The sequence below is a fragment of the Mytilus californianus genome, unplaced genomic scaffold, assembly GCF_021869535.1.
Source record: "Mytilus californianus isolate M0D057914Y unplaced genomic scaffold, xbMytCali1.0.p SCAF_4, whole genome shotgun sequence".
NCBI lineage: Eukaryota > Metazoa > Mollusca > Bivalvia > Mytilida > Mytilidae > Mytilus > Mytilus californianus.
Window position 1 is genome coordinate 113,981,863 of NW_026262690.1, and position 18,185 is coordinate 114,000,047.

Sequence of the window (18,185 nt, forward strand, 5' to 3'; positions counted from 1 at the left end):
ATAGAATATGTGTCTATATTGAAGTACCAGGGCGGTAATATTAATTTATTATACTTCATGTCAAAATGCCAAATTTTGATTGGTAACAGGAGGGTAATCATTTACTCTATCCCATGGCTCAGATCGATAATTCTAGAAAGAATGCTACAGTTTTACGTCTTGGCCTCAGAATTTTTTCATAGACTGTCAAAATAAAAAAAATGCTTCGCTGGGGCGCAGCTTGATACGACCGCAGAGGTCGAACCCTGAACAGTTGGGGCAAGTATGGACACAAAATTCAAGCTTGATACAGGTATGACTTTGGATTGTCATTAAATATTTGACACAGCATAGGTTTCTGACACAGGATGAATGTGGTGTAAGAACTGGAAAAAATTTAATTTACTTATTATGGTGGAATATCCATAAACTAAATAGTTTGTTAATTTCAATATATCAAAGAATATGTAGAATTCAATGTTTGATGTAATGTAATAAAGTTGAAATTTGGACCGTTTTTGTTCAATGTGGACCAATTTGGTAACATGTATAAATAATCAAAAATCTAAATACATGGGAGCCCATTTAAATACATCATAAAGGTATTAAAATAGAAAGTGACATCATAGTCATGGCTAAAAATAAACAAAAATCCTTAATCAGCAACATTTAAAGTAATATCTAAAAATAAAATTCCTTTGTAACCATAAAAGCCCATTTAAATACATCATAAAGATATTAAAATAGAAAATGACATCATAGTCATGGCTAAACATAGCAAAAAACCCTTAATCAGCATCATTTAACAGTAATATCTAAAAATGGAAATTACATCATAAAGGTATTAAAATAGAAAATGACATCATAGTCATGGCTAAAAATAAACAAAATCCTTAATCAGCATCAGCAACATTTTATAGTAATATCTAAAAATAAAATTCCTTTGTAACCATAAAAGCCCATTTAAATACATCATAACAGATATTAAAATAGAAAATGACATCATAGTCATGGCTAAACATAGCAAAAACCTTAATCAGCATTATTTAACAGTAATATCTAAAAATAAAAATTTCTTTGCAACCATAAAAGTAAAATAGAAAATGACATCATAATCATAGCTAAAAATAAACAAAAATTTTTTTTATTGGCAAATTTTAAATGGAGTTTATTATACTAAAATAATAAATTTGCAACCATAAACATGATAAAACCCCATTTAAACACATCATAAAAGTATTAAATAATTCAACTACATCATAAGGCTATAAAAATAGAAAATGACTTCATAGTCAAGGCTAAAGGTAAACAAAAAACCTTCATCAGCAAAATTTTATATTGGCAAATTTCCAATGAAGTTTATTACACTAAAATTGTTGGCAAATTTCCAATGCATTTATTAACAATAAAGTTATTGGCAAATTTCCAATTTACATAATTTAAAAGCAGTGTAGATGAGATATTTAAATGAGTTTGAATTACCAACCTTACACTGCTTTTAAATAATGTTCTTTACTCAATTATTTGTCTATTAAAATGGAAACCCTTGTTTTTTAACCTTTTTTCCCCTTATTCCTTAAACATTAGAGCCATAACCCCCCCCCCCCCCCCCCCCAAAGCCAATTATTACTTTCCAATGTAACCTAAATTTCCAATATACATAATTTTAAATTTCAATTCCTCATGATATATAACCGTATCATTATTATTTTCTTTCATATATAAATCTGAAACAACCATCTTTAAATGGAAAATTTTAAAGAAAAAAAAAAGGAAAAAAAAAAATCCTACCCCCCACACATTTTTTCAACCCCCTTTTGATTCATCATCCCCAACCTCAATCACAACCTTCAATTTGTGGTATGGTACATTGCAATACAATTTCACAGAGATCCATACACTTGAACACAAGTTTTTGTTGCAAACTAAAAAAATCCTTATTTTCGACCAATATTTGGCCCCTTATTCATAAATGTTTGAGCAATTAACCCCAAAACTCAATTCCTACTTTCTCTTCGTGATAAAAAATAACTAACTTAAAATGTAAATTTTAAACAAAAAAAAAAAGGAAAAAAAAAAATTACCCCTTTTTTGACCCCCGCCCCCCCTTATGATTCATCACCCCCATCCCCCTTTCCCCCCAAACCAAGCTCAATAACAGCCTTGCCTTTGTGGTATGGTACCTTGTAATACAATTTTAGAGAGATCCATACACTTGAACACAAGTTATTGTCTAGAAACTAAAAAATGCTTATTTTAAACCCCCTTTTAGGCCCCTTATTACTAAACGTTTTGGGCAATTACCACAACACTCAATTCCAGCTTTCCCTTTGTGAAATGGAACCTTGTAGTAAAATTTCAGAAAGATCCATACACTTACACACAAGTTATTGTCATGAAACTAGAAAAATGCTTGTTTTTTGCCCCCTTTTGGCCCCTTATTCCTAAAATTTTGAGGCAATTAACCCCAAAATCAATCCCAGCATTGACCCTTTGTGATATGGAATCTTGTGGTACAATGTCAAAGAGATCCATATGCTAACACACAAGTTATGTCTGGAAGTTACAAAAATGCTTATTTTCGGCCCCTTTTTGGCCCCTAATTCCTTAACTGTTGGTACCATAACCCCCAAAATCAATCCCCACCTTCCTATTGTGGTATTGAACCTTATGGTAAAATTTCATAGAGATCCATTCACTTAAACTAAAGTTAGAGTGCGAAAACCATTGTGTATTCGGACGACGACGCCGGACGACGACGACGACGACGACGACGACGACGCCAACGTCATACCAATATACGACCTCAAAATTTTTTTGCGGTCGTATAAAAATTACATACCAGTATTGCTTCACTATTGTTGTTTTTCTAATAACTGTTCTTACAATTTAAAATATAAAACTTATGTTATGTACATGACGTCATAGTTAAGTACTTACAATTTAAAATATAAAAGACAGTAATGTCAGAACATTCAGTAAAATAAATTAATTAACACAGAGCTGAGAGGGTGATAGAGCAGATTGTTACCCTCGAAAAAACATTGTCAACCTTGGTTTCGCCTCCGTTGACAATGTTTTCTCGGGGTAACAATCTGCTCTACCACTCTCTCGGCTATGTGTTATTTATATAATGGCTTTTTCAATATCACAAACCTTATCAACCCAGTCTATCAATATAATCCCTCGAGCAGAGCTCTTGGGATTACATTGGCATCTCAGGTTAATGACGTTATATTGAAAAGCCATATGATATTCTCTATTTTATATGACAAAAACTCAAAAATTCATTAATCTACCAAAAAAAATCCTTCTGAAGTTCATCAGATCTGAGTTTGTCAGTACAAATGTTTTTATATTTTTTGAATTTTGAATTTTTTTGTCCTTCCGGGAACGCGCTAAAATACAGGGCGGGCCTCTGTCCGTTTGTCTGTCCCGTCCTCTTAGCGCTATCACATGTACAGTTCTTGCCAGATTTTTATACAACTTATATCTTAGGTTTATAGCAATAATGTCTTGGATGAGTTTGAAAATCAGTGCAGATCAATTAATTTTAAAAGAGTTATGCCCCTTACAAACATTAACTATTTGGAAAATTGCATCATTAGCACTATCATGTGTACAATTCTTGCGAGAATTTTTTTTATATATCAGCAATGACTTGGACGAGTTAAAAAATCAGAGCAGATCTATTATTTCTATAAGAGTTATGCCACTTGGAATTATTGATTATATGGAAAATTGCATTGTAAGCACTGTCATGTGTACAATTTTTGCCAGAATTTTATGAAACTTATATCATAAGTTTATATCAGCAATGTCTTTGACCATTTCGAAATTCAGTGCTGATCAATTATTTCTAAAAGAGTTATACCCTTTAGAAACATTTATCATATTGAAAATTTCATCATTAGCACTCTCTGCTGATGTGTACAATTCTTGCCTGAATTTTATGAACCTAATATCATAGGTTTATATCAGCATTGTCTTAGACAATTTCGAAAATCATTGCAGATCAATTTTTTTTAAAAAGAGTTATGCCCCTTGGAAATATTAATTACATGGAAAATTGCATTGTGTGTACAATTCTTGCAAGATTTTTATGAAATTTATAATATTATAGGTTTATATCAGCAATGTCTCAGACATATTTGAAAATTGGTGCCTATATATGCATGCAATCATTTATTTCTAACTAGTTATGACCCTGGAAAAATTCTTTATAAGGGAAATTGCATTGAACTTGCTATGAAGCCTTCATGTCTCTAAGTTATTTATAAATTGTTTTAAAGGGGCACTAGCTACAAGATATATAAAAAATATAAAATATGATTTTTTTGGTTCAATCATTGATGAAAGTGAAATAGTGAAATAATATATCGATTTAAGCATCCATTATGGTTCAATTTTGTCAAATTAAGCTAAGAAACATTGAAGATGCATTATTCACTTGCAAGTGAATAATTCGACCTCATTGAATCTGTATTCATGTGAACTTCAATTTAACCCCTTAGCTAGAGATGGATACTGCATGCATTGTGTATGTTCAATTATTTAAAGGAAAAGAATGTCAACATTGAAAATGAAACAAAGGTAAATTATTTTATTGACTGATTCGATCCACAAAAAATCATTCTTATACAGGTAAATACGATGATTAACATATATTTTTAATCTATAATATGAAATTAAACAGACCTAGAAAAATCCAAATGCACGTGTCTGATATCTATTTATATCTATATTTATGTTTATATTGCTTATATGGCAACTGGAGGTCCTCAGAAGGTAACACGACAGTTAACTAGATGGCGTCTAGACTAAAATACACACAAAACGAAGCTATATTTTATCTAGCCCATGCCCGATATACTGTTTATTTTAGACTTTTTATAATTTGGATAAATGTTTTACATTGTTATGAATCAAATATGAGAATTTGAGTCAAATCGGTGAACATTAATTTGACAGCCAGTGCCCCTTTAAAAAACAAAAAAAATGAGTTTTTAGTTATTGCCCTTGGATAGATAAAATGTGCGGCAAGGGTGACATTGAAACTGTGTTCTTTTATTTTACATAGTTGCAGAAGGGCTTCAAAACCAGCAGTATTACAGCTAAGTTAGAACAAAATTGAACTTTCAGAAATTAAGATTGAACATAAAAAGTGTCATAACAACATAAGATTACTGACACACAATGGATGGATGATGGATTGACACTTAATAACAGCAATTAAGCTCAGCTAAAACGACATCTAAAGATGAATATATATTAAGCGGGTGTTGCTAAACGGAAACAAAAAAAATTCTACATCTGTTCTTTTTGGTAATGTTTGTTCATAGGCATTTTGTATATTGTGTATCACTTTTTTACAAGAAAGAAAAACAGAGTAATAGATTTAAGAAAAAAACTGAAAGCATACAGTATTGAAATTAATAATAGTAGATGATGAGCCAGCTGCCTAGTTATTTAATCAAAGTACTGAAGTACTGAAGTACTGAACATCGGATGGCTGCAAGTTCTTATGGATGGTCACAAGCACTTGTCTCAGAAAAAAAATCACATCTCTATACCTGAAAGTGAGGTTAAGGTACATAGATATATTTTTTTCTGAGACAAGTTCGTGCTTGGATGATGAATAAATGAAAGGGAATTCAACCTCACCGTAATAACTATTATATTGTAGTGATACAAATCAGTATACTCTGGTATGTTGTTATATATCATATTAATATTTGTATATAACAGTTACATGTATATATAATTTTCATCCATTTGTATATCATTCTATTCTACTATTCTAATAATAGTGCATTGCAAGTGCATGGTGGACACTCTTCTGCAATAATTCGATTATCCCATACAAGAATATATATGGTTTAGGGGTGGGGATCTTGACCATTTACAAGTTCTTAAACAGGAGGGGGTGGGGTTACCCTCATGGACTTTCCCTATATTTCATTTGATTTGTTTTATTGTCCCATACAAGAATATATATGGTTTACGGTGGGGGATCTCGACCGTTTACAAGTTATCAAACAGGAGGGGGTGGGGGTGACCCAAGGGGACTCACCTTTATTTCATTTGATTTGTTTTATTGTCCCATACAAGAGTATATATGGTTTCAGGGACGGGATCTTGACCGTTTACAAGTTTTCAAAAAGAAGGGGGGGTGGGGGTTACCCCCATGGACTTCCCCTATATTTCATTTGATTTGTTTTATTGTCCCATACAAGAATATATATAGTTTCAGGGTGGGGATCTTGACCGTTTACAAGTTATCAAAAAGAACGGGGGTGGGGGTTACCCACATGGACTTCCCCTATATTTCATTTGATTTGTTTTATTTTCCCATACAAGAATATATATGGTTTAGGGGTGGGGATATCGACCGTTTACAAGTTCTTAAACAGGAGGGGGTGGGGTTGACCCAAGGGGACTCACCTTTTATATCATTTGATTTGTTTTATTGTCCCATACAAGAATATATATGGTTTAGGGGTGGGGATCTTGACCGTTTACAAGTTATCAAAAAGAAGGGGGGTGGGGGTTACCCACATGGACTTCCCCTATATTTCATTTGATTTGTTTTATTTTCCCATACAAGAATATATATGGTTTACGGTGGGGGATCTTGACCGTTTACAAGTTCTCAAATTGAAGGGGGTGGGGGTGACCCCAGAGGACTCGCCTTTTATTTCATTTGATTTGTTTTATTGTCCTATACAAGAGTATATATGGTTTCAGGGACAGGATCTTGACCGTTTACAAGTTTTCAAAAAGAAGGGGGGTGGGGGTGACCCCCATGGAGTTCTCCTATATTTGATTTGATTTGTTTTATTGTCCCATACAAGAATATATATAGTTTCAGGGTGGGGATCTTGACCGTTTACAAGTTATTAAAAGAAGGGGGGGTTACCCTCATGGACTTCCCCTATATTTCATTTGATTTGTTTTATTTTCCCATACAAGAATATATATGGTTTAGGGGTGGGGATCTTGACTGTTTACAAGTTCTTAAACAGGAGGGGGAGGGGTTGACCCAAGGGGACTCACCTTTTATTTCATTTGATTTGTTTTATTGTCCCATACAAGAATATATATGGTTTTTGGGTGGGGATCTTGACCGTTTACAAGTTTTCAAAAAGAAGGGGGGTGAGGGTGACCCCTCTGGACTTCCCCTATATTTCATTTGATTTGTTTTATTGTCCCATACAAGAATATATATGGTTTAGGGTTGTGGATCTTGACCATTTACAAGTTCCCAAACAGGAGGGGGTGGGGGTGACTCCAGGGGACTCGCCTTTTATTTCATTTGATTTTTTTTATTGTCCCATACAAGAATATATATGGTTTCAGGGTGGGGATCTTGACAGTTTACAAGTTTTCAAAAAGAAGGGGGGTGGGGGTGAACCCGGGGACTCCCCCAATATTTCATTTGATTTGTTTTATAGTCCCATGCCAAAATATATATGGTTTAGGGGTGGGGATCTCGACTGTTTACAAGATAAAAGCACATTCTCAAATTGAAGGGGGTGGGGGTAAGAATATATATGGTTTAGGGAGACTTAATTATCTACAAAATGTCTAATAATGAACAGTAAATTTCAAACTTCATTTATATACTCCTTCTAGTAAATTTCAAACTTTATATATACAGTCCTACAGATCTTATCAGGAAACAGAAAATTTTCAAATAAATCTGTCACTCCAATGATTATCATACTTGCAAATCTGGAGGGTTAATCTTTTGAACAGAACTATGGTTTAACATAGTACTCTAACATTATGTAATTAACTTCAAAATGTCTATTAATATAGCTTATAATCATCACCACTTAGGAAATAGAAAATTTTCAAATAAATCTGTCACTCCAATTTTAATTTTGAGATAAGACATTTACTATGCTTAGTCATAATATGATAACAAGAGAAAAATATTTAAAAATACCACTTTTGGATATTAAAAATGGTGATTGCAGTGATAATTTGTTATATTACATACTTGGGTTTCTTTTTACAGCTTCTACAAAGTATTTATGGGGAATAAATCCATCTTCATTTCCAGCACAAAGTATTACATTATTGGCTGAGCGGAAAAACTTGAATCCATCTAAAAAAATATAAATTGTTCTGTTCAGACAGAATCAATCATTTTGAAATCGACACATGGGTGAACACAATATAATTTGGACAAAAGGCTAATTTGGTGCATGTATTTCCATGGTCAATGTAAAGCGAATTGTGAAAGTTGCACACTGAATATTTAAATTGTTTTTGTACAAAAAAGATATGAGCAAAACATTAACCCCAAAAGATATTTCACACATATTGATCAACACCTCTATAAAACATGTATTTTTTTGGATTAAGCCTTTTTTCATACATGTAATCAAATATTAATGACAAGATCTTAAAATGTAGATATTCAGACCCTTTTTGCACTTTTGCATTCAAATCCAAAAGATTGATTTATTTATTGGTGTTAAACACCACTTTCAATACTTTTTTTGTGCTATTTCATGGCGGTCAGTTTTTTTTAGTGGAGGACTGGAGGAAGCTGAAGGGCCTGAAGAGAACAACCAAGCTTCTGTAGTTCTGTAGGAAAATTGACAATACTAGTCAATAAAGACTGAAGTCGCACACACCTGCCATGTTCAGAATTCGAAATCACAAGCTCAGTGTTGACAGACTAGTGATACAGCAGTTCAACTACTAGTATAAAAATAAGGAGAGTTGGTATGATTGCCAATGACACAACTATCCACCAAAGTCCAAATGAAGTGGATGTAAGCAATTATAGGCACCCTAACAGCCTTCAAAAAAGAGAAAACCCACACTTTATGGTCGGCTATAAAAGGCCACTAAGACCACTGGGCCACCAAGGCCCCTCAAACAGTTGAAGCCTTAATGCAAATATTTGTGACTAAATTCAAAACTATGATATCTGTCAGGCTAATGTCTTATGAACACCTAAAGGTTTTTATTTGGTAAATTTATAATACTTTTTAGAATTAAATTCAAGGGACCAAAAAGTGGCCTTATCATACCTTTTTCCTTTCAGAGTTTATATATAGCTATCAGTTACTGATCTGAAGAGACATTAATTGTGAAAATGTGCATCTGGTTCAATAAAATTGGTATTGATAATGTTATTAAATGCTAGATGATCTCTTACCTTCCAAAGCCATCTGTAGGTTAATATATATATATACTTCATATGATTGGCTCATACCTGTAAAAAATATATGGTTAATGAAAAAAATAATCACAAAAAACATATTTTTTTTTTTAACAAATGCAAAGCATATGCACCCAGTATTTATACACCTACATGTATAGAAGACACAAGCAATATAATAGGCATGATTTGTGAATTGGTTTGATATTTTTATTTTCAAAATTCCAAAAATGTTAACTGATAAAGTATGTGTAGGTGAACTATTTTTGTCAAGTTTAATATTGCTTAATTCCATTAGAATGGACTTTACTTTGTTTGTCTTTTGCAAATTTTCTTTCCATTTAAAAAGATTGTGGCACATTGTTAAAATATACTAGCTGCCAAGCAAAATTCCAAATATTGTTGATTAATCAAGTATAGTTACAAAAAACAGACCTCATTTAGACTCTGGCCACTGGCATGTGAAAAGTATATCATACCAGATGACATGTCAGATAGGCATATAATCCATGCAAAAAATCACATAGCAAATATTGGTGACCTACTATGTGAAGGTACTCAAGAATAAAAAACATTCTTAAAATGTACAATCAGAAAGTAAAATCAAAGTGCTGGTAATTAAGCACTGTAGGGTAAAGATTGCTTTAACTCACCAGTCAAATTAAACATTGCATTGTATAAAGGATTGGTTGTTGCTGATTCAACTACAATTATGGTCAAAGGAAGATAACTCCAATTTAAAAGATTACTTTGACAATGACAGCATTGATATTCTTAGAACAGATATTAGATTCTTGCACCTTGCACAAGTTATGTAATTTTCGTGCCAAGTATAACATCATTTTGTAACATGAAGTATCTGATCATATATTTCATTGATAAATTTCTGGAAATTTCCATAGATAGGATGACGTATTGACTGTTATGATCAATGCACTATTTTTTGTGTATATCAAAAGTACCGGAAGTGATAAACCGTGGAAGATATAGGTATCAAGTCAGTACCATAGGGTTTTGATCTTTACCCAAAAAATAAGTTTGTCCCATTTAGCATGTGGTACCCCAAATAGAAAAATAGTCCTCATACAAAATAGTGCTGACATAACTTGTACAGTTACCAGTAAAAAAGAGATAATATAGTCTTAAAAACTGACCACAAGGCCAAATGCCATACGTTAGATCAACATATATTTATTACTCCTCAAAACCTAAATGAATCCACATACCAATTATTGTTGACCTATTATGTGTAGTTATTGAGTATCAAATCTAATTCTGACACTTGGTCTGACCACTTTCGTATGAATAAGGAGACACAGGAAAAGCTGGTCAGTTTAGAGTCAGATCTCAGTAATGAGTCTGTATATCATAGGTGACATGTTTCTTCTTTTGGATGGTTGACCTTGTGAAAATACATGCTCAAAATGCAGACTCAAGAATTTTGATGTTATAAAAAGTAGGGTCTATCCATATCACATATACATGTCGCTGTCCTAAACATGCATGCAATTTAACACTTACATTATCAAGCATACATCAAACAATCAATTAACCCAGGTTCTACCATGTAATCCAAAGACTTACCACAAATGACTCCATTTTCTTCTATTTCTCCTGCATTGAAGTGGATATGATTTCTTCCCATTCTACTTAGTCCCTAGAATAATTAAATAAAGTTTTCAATATTTGTTCAACAAGAATCAAGCCAGAAATTTTCTGTTGGGAAGGTCCAACCCTTCAGTTTGTTCTGATATTTAGTACTTTGAACATATTAATGAAATAGAAAAGATGAACCAATCACTTACAACCCTCAACCATTTAATAGCTAACTGATATGCTGATCATGTGAAAAACTGTTTACTCTTATTTTCCTTCTTCATTTTGCTTCTGGAACACCAAACCACAAATCAAATGAGGTACATTGTACTTTTGTGACTAAAATCATACTGGTTTAGGACAGCATTCCCGATACAATTTAGAAAGAGCAAAGCATATGTTTTCGAACCTAAACTTTCATTATTTTTTTAATCAATAACAAAGAGTTAGAATCACAGATAAGTGGTATAAATAATGGGCTGGATATCAGAAAGGATATGCTCATTGTTTTTCCTCCTCCCTACACTGATATTTGAAGTTGACTAATGTGTATGCTTGCCCATATTTATGATCATATTGATTAACTTATAAAAACCTGACATATCTATACTACTAGACTAGTACTTAAGGGAATGTTCTGTATAATAAGTAGAGCTAACAAAGCTTACAAAATGATACACCCCTACCCACAATAACAATGTAAAAGTCTATAATTTGCTGACAGAAACCATAAAAATAATTTGGATAAAAAAAAGAGGTGCACTATGACATTATATGGTCAATATTCTGAGAAAGTTTAAATCAATTCTATTTAGGGATTTAGGAGGAGTTAAAAATACAAAATGGGTACTCCCATATCAACAATGACAAAGTTCATGACTTGCTAAGGGAAACCCCAAAATCAATTGGATTCTGAATCAGAAAACAGTATGGGAGGTGCTACTATTATGAAGATCTCTCATAAAAATTATATTGAAAGTAACTTGAATTTTCTAAATAAAAATTAGAGCCTTTAGTTGGATTTAATCTGTTTACAACTCTTTACAATCCACATTTGGACATCTCCCATGTCTGTGATTTTTTTTCTTGAGAGATCTTCATTATGAGTTATCTTTGGATTTGAATAATGAAAATACAATGGTATACTCAATTCTTCAAATAACAAACTTTAAATGAAGATAAGGAGAAGATGTTCAAGCTTTCAAAATATGCAAGTATTGGGTATTTTTCATATTGATTTTAGTCCAAATTGTACAAGATTAATAGCTACCATGTGTTAATAAAAAAAAATTAAAATTGCTTCTTGTCTCACAGACTATGTACAATATTACAACTAATAATTAAATTAAAAATAAACTGTGGTTTGTTTTGGAAAAACATGCACTGCAACTATTCATGAATTTAAGTTATAAAGAAATAGTTTCTCTTATCTACTGTTAACATACTGATTTTAGTGGATACTTTTATTCAGGAATGAAAAATGAAAAAAAAAATTCATGTTAAGCCCTTTCTAGCAGACTTCACCATGATTTATTTCCTCAACTTTCTTACTCTGTTGATGTATTCATATAACAGAAGATTTATTTTCGAATTATTCTTCGGCTCACGAAAGAAGCGAAATTAATCTCCAAAATTAAGTTGGTTTAAGGATGATAAATAGTAGTAAAGAGTTTTCTATCAAATTTTCAAAAACATAAAAAATATTGTACAAATCACAAAATACAATAAAATGCTTCGCTGGGCGCAGCTTGATACGACCGCAGAGGTCGAACCCTGAACAGTTGGGGCAAGTATGGACACAACATTCAAGCTTGATACAGCTCTGAATTTGGATTGTGATTAAATATTTGACACAGCATAGGTTTCTGACACAGAAAGAATGTGGTCTAAGAACTTCAATTTTTTTAATTTACCTATTATGGTCCAATGTCCAAAATCAAAATACATGGTTAGATTCAGCATATCAAAGAACCCCATATATTCAATTTTTGTTGAAATCAAACAAAGTTTAATTTTGGACCCCAACTTGGACCAACTTGAAAACTGGTCCCATAATCAAAAATCTAAACACATGTTTAGATTCAGCATATCAAAGTACCCCAAGAATTCAATTTTTGTTAAAATCAAACTAAGTTTAATTTTGGACCCTTTGGACCTTAATGTAGACCAATTTAAAAAACGGGACCCAAAATTTAAAATCTAAAAACACGGTTAGATTTGGCATATCAAAGAACCCCAATAATTCAATTTTTGATGAAATCAAACAAAGTTTAATTTTGGACCCTTTTGACCTCAATATGAACCAATTTGATAGCGGGCCCACAAATAAAAAATTTAAATACATGGTAAGATTCAGCATATCAAAGAACCCCATATATTCAATTTTTGTTGAAATCAAACAAAGTTTAATTTTTGACCCCAATTTGGACCAACTTGAAAACTGGGCCAAAAATCTAAAATCTAAATACATGTTTAGATTCAGCATATCAAAGAACCCCATATATTCAATTTTTGTTGAAATCAAACAAAGTTTAATTTTGGACCCCAACTTTGACCAACTTGAAAACTGGGCCCATAATCAAAAATCTAAACACATGTTTAGATTCAGCATATCAAAGTACCCCAAGAATTCAATTTTTGTTAAAATCAAACTAAAGTTTAATTTTGGACCCTTTGGACCTTGATGTAGACCAATTTAAAAAACGGGACCCAAAATTAAAAATCTAAATACACGGTTAGATTTGGCATATCAAAGAACCCCAATAATTCAATTTTTGATGAAATCAAACAAAGTTTAATTTTGGACCCTTTTGACCTCAATATGAACCAATTTGATAGCAGGGTCCACAAATAAAAAATCTAAATACATGGTTAGATTCAGCATATCAAAGAACCCCATATATTCAATTTTTGTTGAAATCAAACAAAGTTTAATTTTGGACCCCAATTTGGACCAACTTGAAAACTGGGCCAAATATCAAAAATCTAAATACATGTTTAGATTCAGCATATCAAAGAACCCCATATATTCAATTTTTGTTGAAATCAAACAAAGTTTAATTTTGGACCCTTTGAACCTTAATGTAGACCAATTTGAAAACTGGACCCAAAATTAAAAATCTAAATACACGGTTATTTTCGGCATAACAAATAAATAAATGTGGTCAAAGATTTTACAAATCTAATGCGCCATACTGTGCAATTAAAGATTACTTCTTGAAATTTTTCCATATTTGAAATTTGAAAAAAAAATAATATTTGAAGAATAATTCTTTTTAATTTCTGAAATCTGAAATGAGAAAAAATTGACCCCCACCCCCACAATTTCTTTTTACCCCCCCCCCCCTTTTTTCCCCAAAAAAATTCTTTCCCTCAAGATATGGTCATAATCTCAATTCAAATTTCCAATGGAGTTTGCAACCATAATTACCCATTTAAATTTACCATAGTGCTAACTTAATCTATTTTATAATAGAATTTAAAATATAGTGTCAAATCTTTCATATGGATTTTTTTGTAAAAAAAAAAGATGCAACATTTGCAGATATTTTTACTGGTCTTCCTTTATAAATATGCATTTCTTTAAACATAATTTAAAAGCAGTGTAAGGGAAGTAACCAAAACGTTGTATTTGGATTACCTCCCTTACACTGTTTTAAATTATCTTAATTGTTCATTAACCATTACTTTATACATAATTTAAAAGCAGTGTAAGGGAGATAATTTCAATGATGTATTTGATTTATCTCCCTTACACTGCTTTAAATTATGTTTTGTACTAAAGTATTTGTCCATTAACCAGGACAACCATGTTTTTCCCCCTTTTTTGCCCCTAATTCTTAAACGGTTTGAGCCATAACCCCCCAAAGCAAATCCTAACCATCCCTTTGTGGTATGGAAACTTGTAGTATAATTTCAGAGAGATCCATACACCGTTCCACAGTTATTGTCTGGAAACTAGAAAATGCTTATTTTTGGCCCCTTTTTGGCCCCTAATTCCTTAACTGTTGGTACCATAACCCCCAAAATCAATCCCCACCTTCCTTTTGTGGTATTGAACCTTATGGTAAAATTTCACAGAGATCCATTCACTTAAACTAAAGTTAGAGTGCGAAAACTAATGCGTCTTCGGACGACGACGATGACGCCGGACGACGACGCCAACGTCATACCAATATACGACCACAAAAATTTGTTTGCGGTCGGTAAAATAAAATAAAAAGTTAGCATACTGTGTGTTTGATTTTCTCCCAAGAATTATAGTAAGTTCCATGGATAACCATAGAAACTTCATTCGCAGATAATAATGGTTTTAATTCCAGATCCTCTACCTGAAAAAAAAATAATATTCATTTTGGACTTTATAGGAACTAAAAGTAAATAATGGCAATACAAAATAAATCTATGATTATTCAGTAACCTTTTTGTTTGAAATTATATTTGCTGAAATTTAAAGCAAATAAAAACTACAGCCCTGCCAAATGTGTTAGTACTTTCTGTAAGTCATGAATGTTGTCAGTACATTTTGTAGTTTTAAGAGATGACTAAAGATCTGATATAAACCTGGACTTTTTAATGACAAAATTGAGGTTTTCCTGGCATGTGATTGACATTGATAGTTGTCTCATTGGCAATCATACCCCATCTCCTTGTTTTATAATGGCAACTCTTCAACTAAAGTGCTGTTATTCCTTAATTAGATAGCTGGTAAAATATTATATTACAATAATTATTATAAATGTATATTATAGGATAAGTAATTTATTGTTACATATTTCTATGAATTATTGTTATTTACAATATAAAATGTCAATTACTTTTTTCAAATTATTAAAAATTTTGATTTGTTATAACATAAATGTATGCTCATCAAGTACACAAGCAATATATATAATCAGTGTTGCTTTTTAGGTGGGCGGAGATTATGATTTTATAATCTTGGGTTGTTTTCATACATTATAGTTTTTTTCATACATTATAGGTTGTTTTCATACATTATAGTTTTTTTTCATACATAGTTTTTTTCATACATTATAGGTTGTTTTCAAACAAATTGGAAACATATGACAGAATCAAATGTAACATCAACTTGCAAGTCTTTCAGCCAATAAAAAAAAAGTAAATACATGAATATCTTTAGAAACTACAACAAAACATTACCCTTGATCTTTGCAGTCTTCCGTCATCATTTTGTTGAAAGCCACTTCTATTATATCCCTGACCTTGCTGGTACCTATCGTTGTTGTCAGAATAACCTTGATATTGTTGACCTCTACCGTGACCATTTCTTCTGTCATAATTTTGTTGATAACCACTTCTATTATACCCTTGGCCTTGCTGGTACATATCATTGTAGTCAGAATAACCTTGATATCTTTGACCTCTACCATAACCATCTCTTCTATCATCATACCTCTGATGCTGTTGAACTCTGTCGGGATAGTTAGAGGGTCTACCATATCCTTCTCTTTGTAGTCTTTCTTCCTGAGTATGAACATAAGAACAAACTATAAAAATAAGTTGAAAAAAGCTTAACTCATCAGATTGATACAAAGCAGAAAAACATGCAGGTTAATTCCTGTTGGGATTGGGGAGTCAGTGCTGTTTTTCTAAAATAATTAAGAATATTTTTTTCTTTTTCTTATTCTTATGCTCTATTTTTTTTTACTGCTATTTGCAATTAACTTTTTTCTGCTGTATATGCCTGTATATATTGAGTATTATAAGATGGAAAACATTTTTTCTTCAGCAAATTCCCTCTAGATTTAATTTGGAATTGCCTTATGTCTTGTGAGCTTAAAATATTACTACAAGTCAATATGTCAAGCTTATTATAAAAAAAAAGGTTGATATTTTCATTTACTAAAATTACTCTCAATTTTGTGCTTAATATGTTTTCAGAAATATCCAGTTTAAATATAATTCCTAAACTGCTGCAAATACAAATATGTTAATTACCCCATATCATTTAATACCTTATTACTCATATATATATAGATTCTACCACTGCATTGAGTGTGATACGATATTTATCCACTCGAGACAGTTAAATTTTCAAATTTAAAACTCGAGGCTTGCCGAGCGTTTTAAATATTTAAAATTTTACTGTCGAGAGTGGATAAATATCGTATTACACGGGATTTGGTGGTGGAATCTGTTTCTCTAATGATTTTCAAACAATATGCAGGCAAACTTATTCCGTCTTTTCGAATGATCTGTAAAAAGATGTGTTTTTTCTATGTGACGTCATCATGCATGGTTGCCTTTTTTCATGCCGTCACAATAGGAAATTCAGAGGAAAGCAAGTAAATTCGACGTCATAATCGGATTTTAACCAATGAAGAACTGAGATCAAACAAACCACACGTTGATTAAATTTGTTTATACAATGGGGGCAGAAAGGGATAAATTGATGAAGAATTAGAGAAATATATATATCTTATTCAAACAAATACAGTCCGTTACCTACTACAATTATAGAGCAATAAGGGTTGTTGATTTGCAAAAAAAATATATTTTCTACTGGAAGAATGACTTCTGTCATAATAATTTAAGGGGCTCTAGTAGATAAGGCAATAAAATCTTACTGAAACATGTAGTCTTAACTTTAATTATTTGTACAATTAACATACTTATGAATGATAAATTTGAAAAAAATACCTGATTGCAATGTCACTAAAATAGTTCAACTTGTATTAACTGAAAATGCATATAGTAATTTATATCAACTACAATTTGTAACTTATTGAACATTTCTTATTGCTATCCTTTATGAGTAAATGTCATATTTTTAACAATATATAGTCCCTATCAGATTTCTATGTTTTGTAGTCAGCTCTTTAACTCACTGAGCTAAAGAGTTACTTCTCTAGCTCAACGGTCAGGGGCGTAGCTAGGTATCCAATGAACTGTAGGCACAAATTGCGGCAGGGGGTCTGGGGGCCGCTCAAGCCCCCCAGCAGGTCCAGGGCAGAGCCCTGGTAGGGGGTTCAGGGGGGCTAAGCCCCCTGACCGGTTTCAGCATTTCAGTTGCCAAATTTTATGACAAAAAAACATGAAAACTGGTCATTTTATCATGATAATATAAAACATTTCGAAGAAATTATAATATACATAATTTTTACAATTATATCTGACTGATGAATTAGCCGGCAGTACAATCGGAAATATATTAAGAATAAATATTTACAATATGCATTGCCCAGCGTGGATCAGCGTAGCCCTTTATTAAGCAGCACAGCCTGTTTAGTATTTCCATATCTATTCCTTTATGATTGAGGATAATTGGAATATATACGTCAATTGATGGTACATATTGACGATCCTACATTTAAAAGAAACCTTCACCGTCCCCTGGCTACACAAACACATACACACACAGTCGATGCCTCATGCAGAAGTGCTGTTCTGTTCATACTATCAAAATAAA

The 18,185-nt window shown here is 32.1% G+C and overlaps 1 protein-coding gene across 1 annotated transcript in view; it reads right to left on the reverse strand.

Annotated features, from left to right (window-relative positions):
- The window catches only part of LOC127699113 (uncharacterized), a 54,728-nt gene that overhangs the window by 29,866 nt on the left and 6,677 nt on the right, over positions 1-18,185 (reverse strand). Inside the window, exons 2-6 of the mRNA XM_052202853.1 lie at positions 15,917-16,240; positions 14,989-15,087; positions 10,745-10,817; positions 9,158-9,214; positions 7,985-8,092 (exon numbers count right to left, since the gene is read on the reverse strand). Of these exons, the coding sequence (XP_052058813.1) occupies positions 7,985-8,092; positions 9,158-9,214; positions 10,745-10,817; positions 14,989-15,087; positions 15,917-16,240 (661 nt within the window). The remainder of the gene's footprint in view (positions 1-7,984; positions 8,093-9,157; positions 9,215-10,744; positions 10,818-14,988; positions 15,088-15,916; positions 16,241-18,185) is intronic.